General features: G+C 41.5%; 3 protein-coding genes across 4 annotated transcripts in view; all 3 read left to right on the top strand.

Annotated features, from left to right (window-relative positions):
- The first annotated feature begins 177 nt into the window (after positions 1-177).
- Fit1 (Fermitin 1) lies at positions 178-3632 on the top strand. The gene is made up of 3 exons (XM_064689904.1): positions 178-353; positions 443-814; positions 891-3632. Exon 3 carries the CDS (start codon positions 982-984, stop codon positions 3127-3129), a length of 2148 nt encoding a protein of 715 aa, XP_064545974.1. The 5' UTR covers positions 178-353; positions 443-814; positions 891-981; the 3' UTR covers positions 3130-3632.
- Positions 3633-4283: 651 nt separating this feature from the next.
- On the top strand, positions 4284-5922 carry Polr3E (RNA polymerase III subunit E). Its single transcript, XM_064689905.1, has 2 exons — positions 4284-5468; positions 5532-5922. The coding sequence occupies exons 1-2, from the start codon at positions 4374-4376 to the stop codon at positions 5877-5879; spliced, it is 1443 nt and encodes a 480-aa protein (XP_064545975.1). The 5' UTR covers positions 4284-4373; the 3' UTR covers positions 5880-5922.
- Positions 5923-6383: 461 nt separating this feature from the next.
- siz (Brefeldin-resistant Arf-GEF family protein schizo) overlaps positions 6384-23580 on the top strand; it is a 36843-nt gene continuing 19646 nt past the window's right edge. The window contains exon 1 of one of the 2 annotated variants that reach the window (XM_064689854.1): positions 6384-7089. In XM_064689854.1, coding sequence (XP_064545924.1) covers positions 6737-7089 — 353 coding nt within the window. In that variant the 5' untranslated portion in view covers positions 6384-6736. Of the gene's footprint in view, positions 7090-20914; positions 20998-23580 lie in introns of those variants that run through there. The other variant, XM_064689856.1, reaches the window with a different exon arrangement.

The following is a 23580-nucleotide window of genomic DNA, read 5'->3' as shown; positions in this document are numbered from 1 at the left end:
ATTTTGACCAGTTTTAGCCAACACTTATCCATATTATGAATATATACATAAGTTTTATTTTTAGTCATCTATCAACGCAAAATTGCGAAACTTAATTATTTTTAATTAGAAATTATTTTAACGATACTATCGTCATGATCAGCAATAGCTGCGCAATCGATAACCAAAATAGTCTGCACTCGACTGTAGCGACAGACGAAGGCTGATGACGAACGTGAAAAATATTCTAAAAATAAATTAACGATATTAAGCGTCGCATTATAGAAGCTGGGCAATACAAATTGCCAAATATACGTTGTATATAGCTAAATAAACAAGCCAAAAGCAAACATACACATTGCCAGATACTAGTTGTAAGCAAAGTCAAGCGAAAACACGTCGCGTCGTCGCCGTTTCGTGCTGATTTATTTATGAATTAATTTCTCTCTCGTATCTCGCGTAGCTGCTGGCGTTTGGGCTTTGTTCACGATTTGCTCGTCGTTGCCGTCGCCGTCGCTCGTATGTGTGTGGAATTTTGCAGCATTCATTAGTATTTGTTGTGCCGTGGGACGACAACGACGTCTCCACCTCCTCGGAAACAACGCTAACGATAACCTTGAGCGTTTACTGCGACAGGGAAAAGGGGAAATAACAATTGAGCCCGTTGAGCGAACGGCCATTAGAAGTGGAGCTGGAACTGGAGCTGGAGCTGTGCGAGGCAAAGCAAACATCTGGCGAGATAAGGGCGCCAGCAGCAATACCATATTCTCGTTTGTTTTATATGTATTGCAAAAACAGCTCGCATATTGGATAGAAGGCCCAAGATAGAACGAACGTAGGTCGATTACGTCATCATTTGAGCAATTTTATTCAAAAATCAAGTGATTTTCCTGTTCGCTATTCATTTCTAGATATTGGCCCAGTCGCCCAAGTTCTTATTTGTGTGCGTGTTTGTGTGTATGAGTGCTGGCAATACGCCTAAAATAGGAAAACAGTGGCAAGATGATTCATGTGGGCGAAAACACCTGGAACCTGCGGATACTTATCACAGATCTGCAGGTGGAGAAAACGTTGCGTGTGCGCGGTGACCAGCACATTGGCGGCGTCATGCTGCAGCTGGTCGATCCAGAGATGCCCAAGGATTGGTCCGATCATGCGCTCTGGTGGCCCGCTAAAAATATTTGGCTAACGCGCACGCGCTCCACCCTCGACCAGGCGGGCGTACAATCCGATTCATTTCTCTACTTCACGCCCATGCACAAAACGCTGCGTGTGCAGATGCCGGACTTACGTTATCTAGATTATCGTGTGAATTTCTCTATCAAAACATTTGGCGCCGTGGTGAATCTATGCAAAGATCTGGATATACGCTACCCGGAGGAATTATCGTTGTGTAAGCCCGTCGAGCAGGAACATTTAAAGAAGAACTTCTCCAAGTTGCCGCAAAAGATGATACCCGTCGCAGAGGCCAATGGCACCGCATATGTGCAACCTGCAGCGGACACCAACTCCTTTGTGCCCATTACGAATGCCTATAATGGCAGCAACGGCAGCCTGGACCGATCACATGGCAACGGCAATCTGCTGTGCGCACCAACGTCTCCATACGCAACGACACCCCGGCGTTCGGCCACTGCGCCTGGCACGCCCATTAGCTCGCCAACAGGCACTTGGAGGCATAACAACAGTCACAATGGCTATGTCGCCTACGACTCTGGTTCAATTTTTGGCGATTTGCAAGAGAATTTGGCCGTCTCACCACGCTCGCCCAGTCCCGATGTGCGCGCTCGCCTTGTGCGGCCCAAGACGCTGGTGCAAAAGGCACGCCTAAACGTCGGTTGGCTGGACTCATCGCTGTCCATCATGGAGCAGGGTGTGCGTGAATTTGATACGCTCTGCTTGCGCTTCAAGTACTACACGTTCTTCGATCTGAATCCAAAGTACGATCAGGTGCGCATCAACCAGCTGTACGAGCAGGCAAAATGGTCTATACTCAACGAAGAGCTGGACTGCACCGAGGAGGAGACACTGATGTTTGCCGCGCTGCAATTTCAAGTCAATCATCAAACGGATTTACATCCTCCCGGCATTGATTCCGGCTTGGATACCTCCAACCAAAAGAACGGCGGCGACGACGACATCGACTCGGCGCTCAACGAGCTGCAAATCACACTGGAGGGTCCAAATGCCGGAACTGATGCGGGCAATATAACACGCATACCCGAGCTATCGGACTATTTGCGTTTCCTGAAGCCACAGCTGTTCACGCTGAGGGGCTACAAGCGCTACTTCTTCACGTATCGCGACCTGCATCTGCACCTGTACAAATCGCAGGAGGAGTCGCGTCGTGGTGCGCCCAGCATCACCATCAATTTGCGCGGCTGTGAGGTAACGCCCGATGTGCATTTAGCCCAAGGCAAGTTTGGCATAAGGCTAGAAGTGTCGCCGGAGGGACGCAACGGACCAAACAGCGAATTCTGGGTGCGCTGCGAGAATGAGGAACAATATGCCAAATGGATGGCTGCCTGTCGTCTGGCTGCCAAGGGACGCTCGTTGGCCGACAGCAGCTACGAGAGTGAAGTAAGCAGCATACGCTCGCTGCTCCAAATGCAGAAGCCACAGGCACAGGCGGCGCCATTGAACATCAATCCGCGCGTCGTGGACGCCAACGATTACCTGTCGCCCAAAATGTTGCGCAAGCTCTCCGGCAAGGCGGTGCAACGTATCCTGGAGGCACACGCCAATGTGCGCCAGCTGCAGCTAATGGAAGCCAAACTGAAGTACATACAGGCTTGGCAATCGCTCCCTGACTTTGGTGTCACGCTATTCGTCATTAAATTCGATGGTCACAAGAAGGAGGAACTTCTGGGCGTAGCGCACAATCGCATCATGCGCATGGATCTGAATACGGGCGATCACCTGAAGACCTGGCGTTACAACACAATGAAAGCCTGGAACGTTAACTGGGGCATCAAGTGCATGATGATTCAATTCCACGATGAGAACGTCGTCTTCTCTTGCCTATCCGCCGACTGCAAGGTGGTGCACGAGTTCATTGGCGGCTATATCTTTATGTCTATGCGCTCCAAAGAGAACAACCAGACGCTTAACGAGGAAATGTTCCACAAACTGACGGGTGGCTGGTCATAAGCTCGACGTCTGTTGGCCTCCGTCTTACAAGTGCCAAGCACAAACTGTCGCATGTTTAATATCTATCTGAATTAAATAATTTATGTGTGTAAATGTTATATACGCAATAGAGCCTCGCTTCTATTGGCTTCTATTGTCAACGTTAATATCTAGACTAATATGTAATATCTATAACGGAATCCACGTTGTGCCTTGAACCGAATCACTGTTCATTTTAACTGGCACGTCCAAGTCAAGTCCGTGTCCAATGTGTGTACTAAAACAAAACAAAACAAAACATAAAAAAAACTTGTTAATGTGCCTCGTTATCAATGTATTTTTAACGTAGTTAATCAACCTTTTTGTACTACTCTTCTTTTTTTATCAACCCGGAATCAAAACCGTTCAAGTGGCCTTGCAAATGCTTGCAAACTAACCAGAAATTTTATATATTGTATATTTATTAAACAAATTAATAAGCAAATAAATTATTTTTTATGTTTTTTATGATGGTAAAAAGTGAATATTGTCTCTGTATTATCGCTGTTACCAAGTAGATGAGCTATGCACTGGAAACTTGAGCAGCACTTGCGATTACTCATCGAGGGGCGTGCGAGTCCAAGTCCGTGTTGATGCAACAGCATTTAATATAAAGCCAGCAATTGTTATTAATAACATTTCAATTGAATTGATAAGCGAGCCGTCGCCACCGTCGACGACCGACTCATTGGAAGGGGCAATATATGCACAGCAGTTACCATAAAAGTAGATTATGCGCAAGTTGCATGACTTTAAACGTAGATACGTATGTTGATTGATGAGTTATGCACGCTCAAAAACGGGTGTGCTGTCTCGGGGGCAACTTCTCACAGTCGTCTGGCGCAAGGTCATAAGTGGAATGCAAATCTGAAACAGCTTGAATTTAATTCAATTAAATGTTAAGTGTGACTTCATCAGTTATAAAATGCCCATAAGGGATAAGCGCTTGATCCAAGGGTACAAATTGTTCAAAGTTGTTGACTTTACGCGGGCAACGGATTTTTTTTAAAACAACTTGGGCTGATCAATAAATCGACTAGTCTCCTGCTTCTAGCAACGTTCCCTACTTGCGTATAAAGGTATCGAAAATGCCAGTTTGCAGTATTATTCCTAACATCAATTAGTATTTTCTTGCTTTTGAAACTTGGTCACTCTGCAGACAAAGCCGCATGATTCCTGCACAGCAGGCAGCTAACAACAAATTAAAGTATTATATCCTTACTTAAATGGAGGATGAAGAGGACCCCATCGTGGAGGAGATACCCGTCTATCTATCCAAAAACCTGCAGGAAAATTTGTATTTATTTCAATACCCCACAAAAACCCAACTGCTAAATCACGACGATGCCGTTGTTGTCAACTGTTGTGTGAAACCATTTACACAGGAGGTCAAGGTGGATTTCGGTCTGAACGTAGAGTCCAATCACTACGACCGCTTCAAGGGTGAGCAATTTGCTGTAGCCGCCGATGGCAAGAACACCTACGGTGCTGCCACGCCCAAGGGCGCGGAACGACCTACCTACAAACGTGGCATCGTGGACAAGCAAGCGTTCACCAGCACGCGCTCCTTGACGGACATCTCCAAGTACGTGGTGGGCATCTACACGGACAAGGAGTTACATCTGTCGCCGCTGGCTAGCATTGTACAACTGCGACCCTCGCTTAACTATTTTGACAAAGAGGACAAGCGGCGCAAGGCAGAGCAAAAGGCGCAGACGGAGGATGTGGACGACGAGGAGGTGGCGCAGCAAGTAACGGTGAAATTCGCACGTGGCACTGGCGCTGGCGCCGCTGCAAAGAAGACCAAGGAGCAGCGCGGCACCTACGATAACTTTGTTCAGCGCATTGTGGATGAGCCCTGGTGTGAGAGCTATTGGCATGCCAGGAGCACGCCCACCGCAGAGCTCGAGCGACAGAAGCTGTACAGCACGAACCATCAGGCCAATCAGTCACTGTCTCTGCCGCCCAGCGAATATCTGTACAAGCTGCTGCCACATGATGAGCATGTCCAACAGGTAGATGCGGCTAATGTGCTGCCCGTTTATAACAAAGCAATGCTGAAGACGATGCCGCTGCTGGAACAGCTTCGCGTGCTGCTCAAGGACGCCAAGACACTCTCGTTTACGGATGTGCTGCACATCCTCTCAGAACACATTGACCCGCATGTGAACGCCGACAAAGTGCTGGCGCTACTTCCTCAAGTGGGAATACTGCTGCACGGCAACTGGGTGCCCAAGTCGGAGGTGGTCTATCCCGAAAAGATGCTATCACATGCCAATGGAGTCTCGGCGGAGCAAATGATACGTGCCAGAGATTACATAGTATGTCTAAAGCAATAATTTATCAGATTAAACTTTTTAACAACCCTCTTAATTTCCGCACAGCTCTACAGATTCTCGCGCACCCAGTGCCTGTATCGCAACCAGGTAATGACCGCCACCCAGTTGCCGCCCGCTGAGACCTTGGATGTGCTGAGTACTGTGGCACGCGTGAATGCCACGAAACGTTGGGAACTTCTGCTGCCGCCTGACAAGGAGTTTGAGCAGAAGCATGTAGAGTTAGTTCAACGTCAGGAGCTGCATTGGCGTGCCACGGAGCAATCGTACAATGAAATGGACTGGGCCAAGGAAACAAAGCGTGTGCGCAAGCGATCTACGCGCAAAAGTGAATCACAACAACAAACGACAATGGCGATGCCGCCGCCTGCAACGCACCTTTCCACAGAGGCGTAGCCTCGCCAAAAAGTTCCAAATATTAAAAAAAAATGGTGAAAAAGTCAGTTTTCTTTATTATAAATACTTTTTAATAATGTAGTCTAAATGAAATGCTCCATTTGAAGGAACAAGAGTATGGGGCTTAGTAATTACCATCTGTACATCTGCGCGCCAAATTGGAGCTAGTTCGCAGTGAACCATTCCCAGTACCATTTTGAGTAAAATAGTCTTGCTCGCTTATAAACTTTATGTTTTACTGATGCTATCATTATACTGTATACACAAACAAAATATTAAATTCTACCAATAAGCTGATATTTGGTAAACATGCTGCAATATGTTGAATGACAAATTTGGCGCCAATATCAGTTTAGAGATGGCAATCTAAACGATAGGCAGAAATGAATTGTCAAATCAGTATATTTCTTTTGGTATATTTCAAAAAACAATCAGCATATTACCAGACAAAGGGCTTGGTCACACAGTTCAGCCGTATTCGTGTATTCGTTTTGGTGTCCGGAGAACAGTAGCACGTCGGTCGCGCATGTTATGAAAATCAAATATCAAAAAGAGTTGTCTAACATCAATCGACACAAGTGAAACAATAAGTTCATAAATTAAAAAGAGCATTAATTCAGAAAGTGTGCGCCAAGTGCAGTGCGCGAATGCAAATTCAGTGAAGTTCAAATCAAAGCACACTGCGGCGGCGTCGCTTTGCGTCGTTTAGTTCTTTCGTTCGCTTTTCCATATTCAAAGTAGTTTTTTTTTGTGTTCCCATCTCCCTCTTCGGGTCGCGAGTGCGTTTGCGTGGCGCGATGTTCTGTTTCAGTCCATGAAGTGCAGTCGAGTTTGTTTCCATCCATATAACTAAAACAATGTCGGAGGCCGAGCACAAGACCTTGTCACCCAAGCGCACCGAGTCTGATGCTGCGCCAGAACACCAACAGCAGCAGCATCAGCAACAGCATCAGCAGCAGCAACAGTTGCTGCTGCATCAAACAACACAGTCTCTGCTCATGGCCAGCTCCATGCTTTGTCCCGGTCCCGTGCACCCGCCCACTCAAATCAAATTCAATGTTGAGGACTTGCTGCACGAGAACAATATGCTCCATGCCAGGTTGAAGGAGCTGAGCATCGAGCGCGATCGCCTGCTCTGCGAGGTCTCCAATCTGCGCCTGGAGCTGGACATGGCTGAGCTGAAGCGGCTGCCACTCGAATTGGACGAAGGGTGAGTAGCATAAGCAATTTCACTTGTTTTATGCCTTGAGGCATATATATTAAGGGGCTAAGTTGTAGGGGCGGGGTGGGGACTGAGTCAGCGCTGCGTCATGTCCTCACGGCCCAGCTGCAGGGCTAAACATGCTCTGCTTCTGGTTTTTGCAACCCCATTTCACGTACATTCTTGCTACCTGTGTATGCGTCTCACAGTCATGGCCAAAATATTGTGCCAGCTCCCGATCATATTATGCCTTGTTTTTTTTATTATTTGTTTTTGCAACTCTGACTCAACCGCATTGTTCGCATTCGTTATGTTTTTTACCTCACCTTTTACGCTTATCGATCGTAGTCCCATTTGTTTGCTTTACTCTTTCGGCTGTACTACACACACACACACACACACACACATATGTCTGCTTGTGTGTGTGTGTACCTTACTCTCACCTTATCACATTCGCCTTGCTGATAAGCACGCCGCGCCGCTAGAGATACACTAGCGATAGCTGATAAACGGGCTGAAAACTTCAAACTAGGAATTCAACAACGGAAATTCAATGGCAAGTTTGGGGCAACTGCCATTGCTGCTTCTTGCACATAGAGATGATCACGGGCCGTGCCAAGGGCCCCTACGAACGTCGCCCTGACCTAAAAGCACGATAAAATTCTAAAATAGTGTGTGTTATAAATATCATTTTTAATTTACGCCATCAGTTAAAATCATATATAAATTATGTGACCATGGTGCATGTTAAATGTTTATCAGAAAGCTATTCCAAAGTAAGAGACATAAATAACAGGTGGATACACCAAGCTTCAGAGTTAGAGCTAAACTTCTTAGTATTATTATTATGAAAATATATAAATTATTAACATAACATGTTTTAGCACATACCACTGGCTAGGACAATATGACAGCCATACACTTGTCTGGGATAGAGCTTTAAGTATAAAATACTATATAAGTATATAGTACTAGCTGGCATTACTTTGAACGTGCTTTTCATCCAGTTTCCTCACTTGGGGGTAGATTATCCAGAAACAGTTATAAGTTTAATGTAAATCGAACGGAAATCATATATGCTTTAACAAACTAAATTTCTATTTTATTCACTCAAATTTGGTTTTCCCATTATTTTATTACATTTCTTTAAAATTTAAATTAAAGTCCAATCGGTTAGTTAACAATTTTGTACTAATATTCCATGCGGCTCGTATCTGACATAACTTTTTAAACAAACTATTGTATATATTAATTTTATAATGTTGGTCGAATAAGGTAATTATTATTTCAAATTTGGATTGCAAGCAAAAGTACACGCCCATGCACGCCCATCTCTATGTGAAGACATATTAAATCAGGGACTGTCGACACCAAATGCAAAGCAAACACGCGAAGTACTCAAAGATAAATTGACAACGACCCAGCGACACATATTGGCATTGAGATACAGATACAAATACAACAGCAGATACAAAGGTTTGGGTTAATTGGCATGCTTTGGATTTGCTTTGAACCCATTTACGCAAATAAGCACAAGTGTTCAGCACAGTTCAGTTTAGTTCAGTTAACTCTAACCGTTTTTTCTTAATAGCTACCCGCTTAACCTTAAGCAGATCTTCATGAAATGTTCTTTTGGTTATTTTTTTTTTTTGCTGCTCAAATTTTTGCGCTGCTCACCTTCGCGAAAGCGTAAAATAAAACAAAAAGCACCGAAATTCTCAAGATGAAAACGCTGAAAATGCGCGGGCAGCTCAAATGTGTTGTTTTTGTTGTTGTTGTCGTAGTTTTTGTGGCTATATTTGCTTGTGGCTCTGCTGGTCTTTTGGTCAGCCAACACAATACACAATGTCGTTGGCTTTTCGCCCAGTCCCGCTGTCAGTCCAACAACTCATTAGCCAAGTTATCATCATCTAATAAAGCTAAAAGCAACAACAACAGGCACACGCACACAATTACAGCTCGTAGCAGGCACAGCTACGTCTGCGATGAAAATGGCAGCATAAAAAAAAAAAGAAAACAGAAAAAAAAACAACACATTTGCCCATTTTAAAATGTCTGCAGAGTGAGATAATTAAGCGAGTTGGAGAGTCTATTAATTTCATACGCCCCTTTTAAGCTGGTCATCACGACTGACAGAGAGGGGGAGATAGAGAAAGGGTGCGAGGGTGTGTGGGAGGGAGGGAGGCTTGGCAGGGTAAAGGGATGAGCAAAGGTTTCGGACTATTTAATGAGTGCCCAGCTAACAACCTGCGTCTTAACTAGGTGAAAAGTCCAACAACTGTGCCAAATAACTGGAATTGCAGAAAAATCAACTGCTAAGCATTTGACTATATATCACGGCTTTGCACTTATAATAAAACCAAGAATGTAAATAAAAAGAATATGAAAATCATTTTTAGCACAAATTAATGTTAAAAAAAAATGGGCATCAGCTCTCGGTCGATTGTTTATAGAGGCCTAATTAGATAGAGTATATAGAAGTGTGTATTTTTACTGCAATTATGATCTTTGCGAGTTCTATAAACAGTTTCATTACGTAACTTCGCATACACATGATAACTCATATTAATCAAATTTTATATATACGCTATATTAGCTGGGATAATACTCGGCTTTGCCCGGCACAGTCTTCCTTTGTGATCTTAATGAGATAAAATAATATTAATTCCTAGATTAGGTAAGCATTTTGGAAGCCATTCCACTTTGATGGGTGGTAAGCTCTATTAAGTTCGTAATTAAATTAATAAAATCCCGCTTTTACACGCTTTATTAATTTAAATACCGAGTTTTTGTGTAGTACTTAACGTATTTAGACTTGTGAGGCTTGAACCTGTGACTTCAAGTTGTGGCAGCACAATCCAAGTCATCCCGTTAAAAAATTTTATTTCCACGAGAAAGGGTGAATAACAAATTCACCTAGAGGGGTGGATTTTCTTAATACGTTGAAACATGTCCCAAAATTGAGTTTGTTTGAAATAAGTTTGAAACTGATGGCATAAATAAAAAAAGATCTCGTTACTAACTCATCTCATTAATTTAAATTATTATTTTAAATATTTTTGCTTGCTAATACAAGACAATAAAAGTGTATTTAAAGTTGGGCGTAACCGACTTACCTGGATCTCTTCATTGTTTTAGTGGTTGCTCTGTTCTGTTCATTTGCTGTTGCCGGGGGCTGGACTGTGGCTTCTAATTTTCAAACATGCGTGCTGCAAATGTATATTCTTTAATTAAAACTTATGCTAAATGGACATGCACTGTCCGCGGAGGAGAGTGTAGAGGGGGGAGGGTATGGGGCGGGGTCAGCACTGCTGATCCAAGCGTGCAGGCAGTAGAGAGTCTGTGGGAGCCCTGGGTAGTCCCCATCCCCATCCAGCTGTTTCGACTAGACCACAATACAAGCACGTAAATGCACATACATGTGTATTTATTACGCATGCGATAAACAAAAACTTTTCACATGAGCCGCCAAAGTTTTCAATTGAAAAATGAGATCATCGAGCGGCAGCAAAGCAGCAAAGAATAATAATTAAAATCACTTGGCTATATCATTTTTGAAATGTTTAATAAACAATGCCATTGGCGTCTGGAGCTGTTAAAGTTGTTGTTGCTGTTGTTGTTGTTGTTGTTGTTGTTGTTGCTGGCGGCCTTCATATGCGAATTTCACATGGCAAAAACGCTTTGGCAAGCGCACAGCTCAAGTCTTCAGTCTTAACGGATTACTTTTTGGACTATACAAAACGCACAGTGTAATCAATTTGGTAAAACTTAGTTTTTTTTTTTGTTTTGTCATGTTGAGCTGCCGCGGCTTTGACGATGATTGATGGCCATGTAAATTGAACTGTAACTGTAAAAATGTAGCTCGTTATCGTCGCAACCAACTTCCGACTCGTGCAGCATTTGATTGTCAATTCATGGCTGAGCCTTTGACAGTTCAACAAGCCAACATGGCCATAACACAGCCTTTAACTAGATCCACGATCATCGTCCCACCTCAGCCCGTGCTCCTCTTCTATTCTTTTCACGCGCCTGCGCCCAAAAATGGCGAAAAGTCTACGCTAGTTTCTTTTTAGGGGGCAAAAAAATGTGGGATTTGCCTTTGATTTGATTTTATTATGGAAGAGCTTAATTCCAGCCAGCTACTCGAAGTGCGCATTGTTATGGGCAGAAGCTCAAACTTATTGAGCGATGTTTCCATTCGATTTGTGTTTGGAATAATTTTAAGACTTTAAATGGTTAAACAAATTATTTCACAAGACTAATTCATCATTTTTTATATTGGCCTCAAGACATTTTTTAATAATTATTTTATATGTCTATGGTATTTATTTATTTGTGTTTTAAGCCCAATTCAACATTGGAATTTATTAGAAATGTTGTATTGGTATCGTTAGCTAACCTTGATTTTTGGGAAAGTTTCCAGAATTTGTAGATTTAAGATTTGCAATCCCATAAATTGTTGAAGTTATTTGTTGTTCAACATTAGAATCAACAATTTATCTACGAATTTTAAATTATTATATTTGAAGATTAAACTTATCTACTTCGTATTTGCCTTCAAAGCGGAATCTACGTCTAATTTGTTTAACTAATTCTATAATGTTCGAGATGTGAACATGCATGAGTAATCTGCCATATATCTTATCTGCGGCATGCTGTGTGGATTGTAGGAAATCTTTAAGAATGTGGCTGTCAAGTGACAGGCGCTTCCGTTCTTCTGCTTTTGCAATGCCATCAATTCCATTTCCACTTTCGTGCCACTGCACACCTCTCGCCCTGCTACGGCAGCGTCAGCTGCATTTAAATTTGTAGCACTTTTTTTGTTTTTTGCTCTTGGGGTCATTTGTTGAGGGCGCGTGGCTCCGGCAAAGCCGTCAATCAATTAACGGCGCACCATAAAAAACGAAACTCAGCAAAAATGTATTTCAAAACAGCAATTAAAAAGACGCATTGACTTTTTGTTGCTGCTTTTCCAAGGGGCACTGCCCCAAAACGGAAAATTAAAACGGAAAAATGAATTTTTTTGTAAAAATTATAAAAACATTCAGAACAAAAATATGAAGAGCAGAATGTGAAAAAGATTTTTGTTACGCATTTGGTGGGCCGCGAGTGTTGTACGTTGACCCAAATTTCGATGCCTCCCCCTCGCTGCGTATTTGTCGGGCGAGTATCTGGTACTTCCTTCTGCTGACCCCAGGCACTCTATATGCCCCAGCCAAACGCACAACAGCACGCCCCAATTGCTGCTGCTGGTGCCAAGAAAATGCGTCGTTGCTTAATTTCCACACACACACAGACACACACTCGAAAACACACACACACGAACATGGCCTGCTTGCCACCCCGCGCCCTTTCGACACTTTATCGGTCTTAAGAGTGCAGCAGCGACAACGCAGCGGGCGCAGTTTTCCTCCCCGCATATTCAAATTTAATTTTTCGAAAATTAAAAGCACGTAAATTTAAATGTCTTTATGTGTGTGCGCGCGTGTGTGTGTAGGCGCATCAACACGAATGCTTCGCGATTTATATTTTTAGGTTTTCTTGTCTGTTTCAATATTTGGGCTTAGTGTCAAACGCGAACAACAACAACAACAAAGTTCGCCTTGTCGCTGCCGCTGCTCATCACTCATCGCCCGAGGCACTCGGGGCTTGACCTTAGCTCCCAGCTCGCAGCTCACAGCAGCAGCTGCTGCAGCCTCAACTTGTTGTTGCTCTCCACTCGCCAACGTCAATGCACGCGGCCAGCCGCCGTCGCCATTCACCTCCTCACTCCCCGTTCCCATCTCCATTTCCATTTCCATTTGCGCGCAGTCGCCAAGAGATTGGTGACCAGCAGCGGCGACGTCGGCGTCGACAGCGACCACTCCAAAAAGCGTCGTCGCAACGGCGCCGCTGAACGCATTCAAATAACGCCCACAATAAATACAAATATGAATATATATTTAAGCACATATATACACATGCATATATATTCGTATTTTGTTGTTAATGCTGCTTATGTTTATTTCATTCATACGAAAAATGTAAAAAGCGAAATCCACAACCGAAAACGTAAAACGAAAACATGCAAATTGAAAGCGAATTCAATTTTCGAGACACTGGGCGAGCGAGGGACCCGGCCAAAACGCCAAGTTGGTCAACCAGCAACAACAACAACAACAACAACAACAGCAACAAGAAACAAGCCAACGAATCGGCTAACCAACCAGAAGATAGCCATTTATGTGGCCCATTAATCGATTGTCAGCGACGTCGTCATAGTACAAGTATATAGCCCGTTTGCCGCTCTGGCCGACCGTCCGCCCGTTTGTCCGTCCGAGCTGCTGCCCAGCGCTGACAACCAGTTGTTGAATACCCTAACATGTATTTAGGCTATAATGAATAGGCGATTGAGATGTGTGGAAAGAAAGGGAGATCTAAAGGAAGAACGGCTAGCTCAAATGTTTTAAATATATCTACATTAATCAATGAATATAAATATCATTTATATGGTTCATTATAAAATAGATCCCGATACTTGTTCAACTTGGGAAATTTTCTGTTTAGAAAAATTGAATGAATGAAGTGCTCTATTTGATTAAAAGTATTCTTATAAACTAAAACTTAGAATTGCGTCTTATGTTTTTTATTAAGTCAAAAGGCTTGGACTAATATGAAAAAAATATAAATAAATTGTACAAATTTCGGAGGAAAGAAACAGATTTAAAGTTTGTTGCTTGATTTTAAAGCATGTTAGATAATCCATCAATTTCGTATAAATATAATATATATTTAATATAATATATAAATCCAATTATTAAATTAAAACCTATATCACTAGGTTTATGACTCCTAAATTGCATTATCGAAAATTACAAAATCTTTTCTTTTTCGTTTTTAATATAAAACATAACATTTATTAGAATTTCATTGAGTAACTTCATTTAATATTATAATCATTGTTAATATTATTCCAATATTATAAAGATTAAAATCAATATAAATGATGAAATATAGTGGAAAATAATAATATGCTAACATACTTAATACGCATCACCACAAATTCTAAAGTGTCTATAACATATTTACTATTTTATTTATTGGTTTATAAATTGAATTTTTATAAACAAACAGGTATAAAATATCTATTTCAAGCCCATTCATCTTTTCCGTTTCTCTAAACAATTGCTTCATTTGCCACTTAATTATTATTCCATTTAAAAAATTACTTCAGGCGCTGAATTTTCAAATCTGAGTCAACAATTCATTCTTTAGCCTTTCCTGGCCAATCTATTAGTGTTTTTTTTTCCACAGGAATTTCGAAATTCAATCTTCTGTCAATAATATTAAGTGCATTTAAACGTCGTTAGCTCGAATCAGTTGTTTTGATTTCTTGTTACTGTTTTTGTTACTGTTTTCGCTTGTTATTGTTGTTGCAGTTGTTGTCTGTTGTTTGTTGGTGTTGTTGCAGTTGCAAATGCTGTTTCTACTTAGTTGCCCGTATTATGACTCTCTTTGGTGCAGTCGGCTGTTTAGAGAGTTGCTTTGCCTGCCGGACTTGTGATTATATTACAGACCTGTGGACTCGGTTTGTGGCTTGAAATCATCAACGTCATTTATATCATCATCAACATCATCATCAATACAATCAGCAATATCATTATTGAGTTCGACGTGTGGCCGTGGGAAGGGAAACCAAGTCTCGTATCGATTCAGACCGTTTGCCAGGCTTCACCCACACCCATGTAGGATATATATACTATATATATATAGGTATATATAGTGCTCTTTGATAGCTGTTGCATGCCGCATTCATTGGCACTTTCATGAAAATCAAGTTACCGTTAATTGCGTAGCATCGTCTGCAACACCCCCCAGTGGCAAGCACACACCTTACAACGTGTCTCTCTCTGCTTTTCTCTCACTCTCTATCTTTCTCTGCATTTTAATTACGCCACCCAATTAACACAGCCCCCGCTTTTCCCCCACTGCAACTGCTGCTGCTGCTGCTGCTGCTTCTGTTGCTGCTGCTGTTGCTGCCACTCGACGTGACAAATTAGAGCGTCAAGCTTTATTCCCAAATGTTTTTTGACTAGCTTTAAAGTCTCGATTCATGTTTGTCGTATTAACAGCATGCAACACGGTCTCGCAGATCCAATAACTAAGCCAACAAGCGCCCCCACAAACACACTCACACACACACACACTCGCACTCACACTCTTCAGATGTTTATATATATATTTACACGATATACGTAAGCGCTGTGTCTAAAACAACATCAAGGCAACGCAGATTTTCCTTGTGGCCGCCGCGTCGCAAACGCTCTAAAAATAGAGTTTAACAAACTGTATAAGTATTCCACCACATACAAAGAGGCGGCAACGCACCCAAAAAAAAAAACACTCACACACACACGCGCACGCACACAATGACAATTTGGGGATGACGCGTTGATGCAACCAAACAAACTGCCGCTGTGCCCATTTTCCATCTCTCAACTCGCATTGCGAATATGCAGAAAAATCTCAACAGAATTTTGCCTATGCCTAGCGAAACGTCATCGTCCTGTGCCCCTTCCGCTCCCCTCCCCACCCATCTCCACTCTTATCCTGCCCTGGTTGCAGCTACAGCTGAGTGACTGCAGCGCTCTCTCTCTGGAGGGTCCCTGACCGACCAGTGAGGGGGGCGTGCGGGATCTGTTGCTGCGCGGGCGTTTACATGCGTCTTTCCCACTGGAAAAACGCTCGGGCGTATGAGCACTTTTCTCCACTGCACTTTTGTTTGTTTTTGTGCAACATCTTGATGCTCTACCCTTCTCTTGGGGCCTAAGGCCTTTGGGAGTAGGCTCAAGCTGAAAGTTTGCTCGGGGAATGCAATTTATAATATCAAATCTGCAAAAGTAACTAACTTTAGTTGGGAACATACGATTTCTTCGATTCTTTAGCTCTTAGAGATTATAACAAGTAAACAACTTGTTTTTTACCATATTTGATTATCTATTTGTTTAGTGAGACTTCATTTAAGAAATGTTTTCTTTGTTTTTAAGGACTTTTATTACTTTGCAATCTTAGACATAAAAAAGTTAGCTGTTGGGATAAGATAAGATTTCTGACAAGTGCCATTGGGTATTTCTAAAAGGCAATCATAAGTCCACATAATTACAAGATAAAAATGCTATAAATACTCATAGTTTTTTTTAAATAACTTGGTTTTACCAAAGGGTAATATTTATTTAGATTGTAAGCTTAACAACTGGCATTACTTATTGGAAAAGAATTTGGATTGGCAAAATTAAAAAAAAAATGTTAAATTACTGAATACATTGACTCAAATTCTATAAGTGTATCAAATAATACTTATTTCTTAAACGTACACAATAATGCAAATATAACTATCTTAAATATGGTACTACCTAGCTTAAGTATCGTATGACCCACCATATAGAAGGTACATATATCACAGCTCTTCAGTCCCCGAATAAGCACAGCTCATCAAGGTCGCTAGGGAAGGGTGTTTAGTAGTCTATAACGACTTGCATCTGGTTTTATAATGTGTCAAAGACCGTGTTTTAAGGCGCCTCCAACCCAACATGTTATCCAGCATGTTCTGCATCATGAAGTACACTTCGCGTTGTTGCACTCCGCCCCAGCACTGCTGCACGTCATCTCCCACTCTCCTGCTCTCCCGGCCTCCCACTCTGGCACTTGTGGTGTGCTCTTTAGCGTTTGCTGACTTTTACACGGATGACAAAGAGGCACAGCGTGGCCAAGGGATTCGCTCCGGCGGCAGCTGCTCCATTTTCACAATTTGTGCAACTGACTGACAGCTCTCATTCCGACTGCCTGCAACAGTTTTTTTTTTTTTTTTTGATTATTTCTCTTACTTAATTAGCTGGCTCGAACGGGTAAAACTTTTGATGCCAGCAATTGGTTGGTTTGTTTCTCATCTCAGATAGCACTCGGCTAGCTAATAACTTGTCATCTTGCACCGAAAATGGAAATTTTCTTTTGTTCATATCAACTCCATTATTCAAGCTCTGGCATTTGCCTACTCGAAGTTGCTCGTCTTCCTCTCTGTAGATGTCTCTTTGTCTGATTGCCTCCATTTCCATTTTCATTGCGAGTTTATTTCGATGATAATTCTGTGAGATGCGTTCAGCGTATCTTCTTATACCTATACCCTATACCCCAATTGAAAATGGGGTAAAAGGGTATTATGTTTTGTTGCTAATGTGTGTATTAGGCAGAAGGAGGCGCCTCTAATCGCAGATATATAAGGTATACTTATTTTGAACAACAAGCATAGCTGAGTCGATTTAACCAAAAGCTATAGACCTGACATTTTATATATATTATATATATATTCTAGTGTATCATACGCAGAATGTGTTTATATATTTTATCAATTTTAAGGCAAGGTTTTTTTTAAAGCTTAACATTTGGTATGTGGGGTTTCATATAGGAATTACTTAGGTAGCTTCCCAAGTTCTGTCCAAAATTAACATAGTTTAAAGCTAGATCCGCATATATATATTTGCCATATTTGAGCCTGGAAAATTGCATAAAAGAAGAGTGCATTTCTCATAATGTGGGGAGCAGAAGCACAGCACGTATATGTTTGTATGCTTTTGATGTGTGTGTACAAACGAAATTTCGAATATTCCAGACGTTTGCACTGCTTACAGGGTATCTCCTCGACTAGCATACTCTTGGTTGTTTTCCTCGTTCTGTTGATCTGCTGCGCTTTTGTTTACACTTGAGCATTCTTTGAGTTTGTTTTTCCTTGGTCTACTGTTTGTTTGTTTGTCTTCTTTTGCCGCACACCGTGAAGAGAAGGGGGGGTTGGCGGGGGGTCGCTGCTCAACTTTTTATCTAGTTCAAAGTTGGTTGCAAGTTGCAGTTCTGATGCGCTGCGTTGTCGTGCGGCTAATGCGTTTGACCCATTTCAATGGGCGGGGGCGTGCAACCAGCTCATGTAGCTCCCACACTATATACCGCCCCTCCGCCCATCCCTCTGCCCTGCCCTGTGTAACTTATCCACTTGGCTTGGTGCGCGCTTCAAAACTAAAAAAGAGCATGGAAACAAATGAATCCATGAGAAGCGCATTCAAAGTTTGAACTTCTTTTTTATTCATTTTTTTTTCACACAATAAAATGCACAAAGAAACAAGGTAGTGGTTGGGTGAGGGGAGGGTAGGTGCAGGTAGTAGGTGGTGTTGTCTTGTCGGTTGCAGTTTGCAGTTGGCCATTATTCGAGGCTCACTTCTTGTTTCTTGTTGTTATTGTTATTAGCGATTATTAAATACTTTTTGCCGCCTGTTTATTTGAAAAGCGCGCACAAGAATTGCAGTCGTAGCCAAAGTCAATGTGGAAGTTGCATTGGGGTAACCTCGCCAAGTGGTTGTTGCTCTTGTTATTATTATTGTTGTTGGTGCGGGTGCATTGCATGCAACGGGGCCATAGAAAGTGCAGACAGCCACCAACCCCGACCAATAGCAGACACTCGAGCACGCACAGACCAGGGAAAGGAGTTCTCAATGAATTCAATTCAATTCGTCATTTTTCTGGGCCTCACATTGCGCCCAAATCATGGACTCCCAGCTTGCAATCAGAATTTAACGCCTGAGAATGGTGTCCACAATATTTTGTTTTGGTTTTCAATAGAAAAAATAAATTTATTAATATTATAATTATTAATTTTACATCTTTTTATATCTGGAAATTATAAAATCATATTTTTAAAATAGCAAAAAAAATTGTATTGTGCTAAAGCATTTTTTTTTTTTAACACAATTCAGTTCAGGCTTAGATTTGGCTGTTTTTTATCCAACTAATCCGGATTATAATAGACGCAAAAATTGGAATTTCGGGCTTAACCCGATTCGTTTAAAAAACCCGTTTGCAGCCTTGCTAAGCTGTGTGATAAAGGTCACAAAATATGTAAGAGCCATGGTAAAATTTAAGGAAAAACACAAAATATGTTATATATGAGAGGCACTATAATAAAAACGGGAAAACATGGAATAGGGAAAATAATAACTTACAAAATTCGATTATTTCCTACTTTACCTTAGACTTGTCCATATTTTTCAAAGTAAGGAATATTTTAAAACGATTGTTTCACATAATATAACTAGATAAGTCTGCCTTCTTCCTTTAATGATTTCAGTACCTAGTGATATCTACATGAATATAGCGAATACTCGACTAATGTTCCATAATTTCATAAAGAGCCTAGTGAAATATCTCATCAATCACTTTCAAGTAATTTCTCCGAGTGTATGTGGCTACATTTTTGCCTGGCAATGCCGCGCGCGCTCTCACTTGTCTGGCACACGCTCTCAGTTCACCCCAAGTTTTTGGCAAATAAGGGTGGGCCATAAATTGCCTCAAAGTCTTGCCCTTATGCGAGCAGCATCTTAAGGACACGGGCACTCAAAGCTGTTTTCCTTCAAAAACATTCCGGATTCGCTATGCTCATGTTTATCGCATGCCGTAGGCAAATGTGCGACGGCATCCGCAGCCACCCTTATGCATAATTGCACACGCTCTCTCTTTCTCTCTCCCTCTCTCGCTCTTGCTGTCTCTTTGGTTGGCTGCTCCCCCTGAGCTCCAAGCAACAACAGCAGCCGCCACAATTTGGCTCTCAGCTGCGCTCGGCAATTGTTGTTAATGGAACTCGTTTTCAATTTTAATGATTTTAATGGACATATAAAACTATTTAGCAGACAATTGCGATATTAGTTGAGAGAGTTCGTCAATGAACTGCAATTGTTGTCGGCCATAATGAGAGCTGCGGCAGCTGTCCTGCAATGCAGTTGCCGTCGCCGTCGCCGTTGCAGTTGCAGTTGCAAATTGCAAGTCAGGGGCTTAAGGAAGCAACCACCAGGCATAAAGTAACTGAGACGCAGATACAAAAACAACCCGCACATCTGTTGGGCAAAGGGGCGCTCGCTCTCGCGCTCAGTCTTTCGCACTCTCTCTTTCTGTCTCTCTCGCTAGAGGGTCGTTGTTGCTCTCTCTCATCTGGAGGCAGTTGACGCCGCTTTGGCTCTGCCGACGCCTTTAGTAACGCTCCCAGCTCGGCGGCGCGCTGCTCAGTAGTCAGTCTCACAATACAGTTAGCCGACGTTAGTTTTTCGCAGACGCTTTTCCGCCTAGCAACATTTTCTACATCCATATATATAATTGCATATACATTGGCCCATGTAACCTGAAGTTCTAGTGTGTGCTAGTGCCTAGTTACTAGGGCTCCGAGAGTCTAGTTAGTGCATATACCAGTTCGTAATCGTATCCTAGCGCGTGGGCTAGCCTGCCCCGCTTTTCATTTTGTCTTTTTCCTATTATTTTTTTTTTGCAATTTCGTTTGCCCGCCCCTTCGTCGCCGCGGCCTGTGTATGTATTCGTTTGTCTGCGGCCAACCCCGGCAAGTTCGTCGTCGTCGTCGCCTCCTCCTGCCCATTGGGCGTTAATAATGCGAGATTTCTTGTACGTCAATACATATTAAAATATCTAGTCGATTATACTCGGATATATCGCGAATTATTGGCCCGCCATAAATAGATACCCAAGTGAAATGTTTACCGCTGTCTATTGATTTTTCGTCAAAATCATTATCAACATCATTATTAACACTGTAATCATTCGCTGGTGCCAAAGTGTTGTAAACCGTCCATAAAAATCAGAACCTAGTTCCACAACAACCAAAACAACAACAACAACAATTCCGTTTCATTAGACACGGCCCGCAGCACTGAAGGGTCTCTGTCTGCCTTAACTAGCACAACCCGTGTATCAGCTACATACCAAATATAAAGAGCATATATTTATATACTATACATACATAAATAAATCAACATATATCTACACAATGAGCAGCTACACGGCAGCCCAGTACTACAAGACCACCAATATGATTACCTCGAATGAGATCTACTGGTAAGTTTCAGACATATGTATGTACACATATTCCCTTTTTGCATTATCCTTTCTGTGTCTGCCTGGCTGCACTTGTGGGGCATCCGCCCACAAATACAACAAGCTGCACACACACAAACACGCACGCATACACCTCCCTGCTCTGCTGCCAACCGGCAGTTCAAGGTTTGCTGTGACGCAATAGACGCCTACAATACGCGTCCCATTGAAGCTGCACCAGCAGCAAAATCAATGATATCTCCGCTGTTTCGGGTACTTTTCCCCACCCCCGTAGCTGTCCAGCTTATTTGTATAGCTGCCCACACACATACACGCGTTCGCCCACGCTGCCCCACCCTCCTCTCAGCCCACACAGCGCGCACTGCGTGGGAACAAAAGCGTCTTCCTCCACACAATGCACTTTGTCTATAGTCAAACTGGACTAGAAAACATACACAAGTAGGCAACACTCTTTTAATTAGTTGTTGAATTGTCAGGCAGCTGTGACTTAATTGCCAGCCCAAAAGCATGCTGTGAATTTATTTGTGGATCGTAAGTGCCGCAAATGCAGCTCCATTCACAGTTCAGCTCGTTACTTGGCAGCCCAAGAGTATACTGCGCATTTACTTGTGGATCGCAAGTGCGCCAAATGCAGCTCCATTTACAATTTCAGCTCGTGAATTAATTACCAGCTCAAAAGTATGCTGTGAATTTATTTGTCAATCGTCAAATGCATTTCCATTCACAATTTCAACACCCATTCAAAATGGGAGCATGTTTTAAATTGATTTCAATTTAAAGTACCTACAATTTTAATATAAGTTTCATTTAAAAGCTAAAAATGTATTAACTTTTTTGGGCTTACTTTATTCTCTGAGGTCTACGTAAATAGAGAGCTGGAATTTTTCCACAATCTCAATTCAAGCGAAGAAATCGATTCTTTTTGGCAAAAAAAGTATCATGTCCCTCGACTTTTAGCTATTTATGTACGATAATGTATGTGTATATGTGAACAGATTTTATGTGCCAGCTAACAGTTACATAAATACGAAGTTACAAAAGCCTTGAACTCTGACATTTTCAATACAGCCCACAGCACATGACACACATAGACAGCTACATAGCTGCATGAATATATATGTGTCCATATTTTCGATAGGTATACATATACACAATATTCAGATTTGTATGTCTAAGGCATTGCGACTCCCACGCCGAGACACGCGCATAAAAATTCCATGATAAACACGTGATTTTATGTACATAACTGTCAGTAGGTCTTCGAGCCAATGCAACTGTAACAGACGAGCATTATCTTAAGCTGTGATAATAGCCAGGCCACAAAGAACTGCAATTTACCTGTGTCGTCTAATTGGTGTACGGAAATAATGTATTCCGTAGAAAACCAAAATAGATAAATTTGGTAATATAGATTGTGCCAGCCATACAGATTGGTTCAACTATATTGCTGGTAGTTTATTTATGTCGGTGTTCGATATAGTATATACATATTATAGTTGTTAGATTATTTAAGAAATTCATATAACATTTCATATAAAATAAAATAATCATTTTCTTAAAACTTAAATAATAGGAGTCATGATACAAAGACCTGGGTAAACAGCTTAATATAAGTCTTAGCATATTATTACTAAACAATTTGCATAACAACTAATATAATACTATAATTTGAGTTGGTTTTATTTCTCTTCGCAAAGAGTTTTGCTTATTATTGCCCTTACGATGACCATGATTGCTTTTTATCTGTCGTTGTGGCTTACAATTATAATAATTATTACTACTTTTTTGCAATTATCATACTCGAAATACGGCATTCAGACCTCAATACTAATACAAAGCTAGAAATGAAAATGATAATTATTTTTATGTGCCTTGACTGGCTGTGCATTTTTGATTTCAAACCTAAAATCAAATCAAAGCTAATAAGGAACTGCATGGTCTACTGCAAAGTCTCATAAAAACAAAACCTGAACTACCCAACATCTTGATAAATCCACAATAAAACCAAACTAGATTCTACTATAGAAACACAAAGCTATATATATATAAGTATACTCTCATCGTATGTTTTTGTTGGCATCTCAACAACGTGAGCGCATCCTCACCTGCTCGGTAGCAATTAACACTTTTATAGTTCTTTGCATATTTACAAATATCCAGCAATGGAAGTTTCTATATTATATTTATTTTATACTCGCTAGCAGCAGTAGTTGGCATTTGATCATCTGAAATGTATCTCAAGCGAATGCATATGATTATATAGCTGATCTGTAAGCTTGTACCCTCAGTCATATTATTTAAATATTTAACGCTTTTAGTATACACTTGCATAGAGTATTATAATGTTGTCACACAACGTGTAACGCTTGGTAGGAGATGTCTCCGGCCGCTTTAAAACTATATTCATATTTTCTTGAAGCATATCAAAAGTCGAATCGATAAAGTATCTATAACTTTAACTAGGTCTGTATTGACCGAGTCGGACCACAATATCATACAGCTAATATAGTATTGATCGTATAATTGACATGGTGAATATGATGGAGAACTATTTTGTGTTTTTTGATATGGGAATATTCAATA

This window comes from Drosophila montana, unplaced genomic scaffold (genome assembly GCF_035044405.1).
Source record: "Drosophila montana isolate Dmon_TW-CO22-7 unplaced genomic scaffold, ASM3504440v1 contig_3218_1, whole genome shotgun sequence".
Taxonomy (NCBI): Eukaryota; Metazoa; Arthropoda; class Insecta; order Diptera; family Drosophilidae; genus Drosophila; species Drosophila montana.
This window is presented reverse-complemented; position numbering and strand designations above follow the sequence as displayed.

What these genes read in the sequence shown, in the direction of transcription:
- Polr3E (XM_064689905.1), top strand. Translation starts at nt 4,374, where the DNA reads ATGGAGGATGAAGAGGACCCCATCGTGGAGGAGATACCCGTCTATCTA. An exon ending in TACGTGCCAGAGATTACATA is followed by an intron (nt 5,469 to 5,531) that starts GTATGTCTAAAG and finishes ATTTCCGCACAG; the next exon opens with CTCTACAGATTCTCGCGCAC.
- Fit1 (XM_064689904.1), top strand. Translation starts at nt 982, where the DNA reads ATGATTCATGTGGGCGAAAACACCTGGAACCTGCGGATACTTATCACA.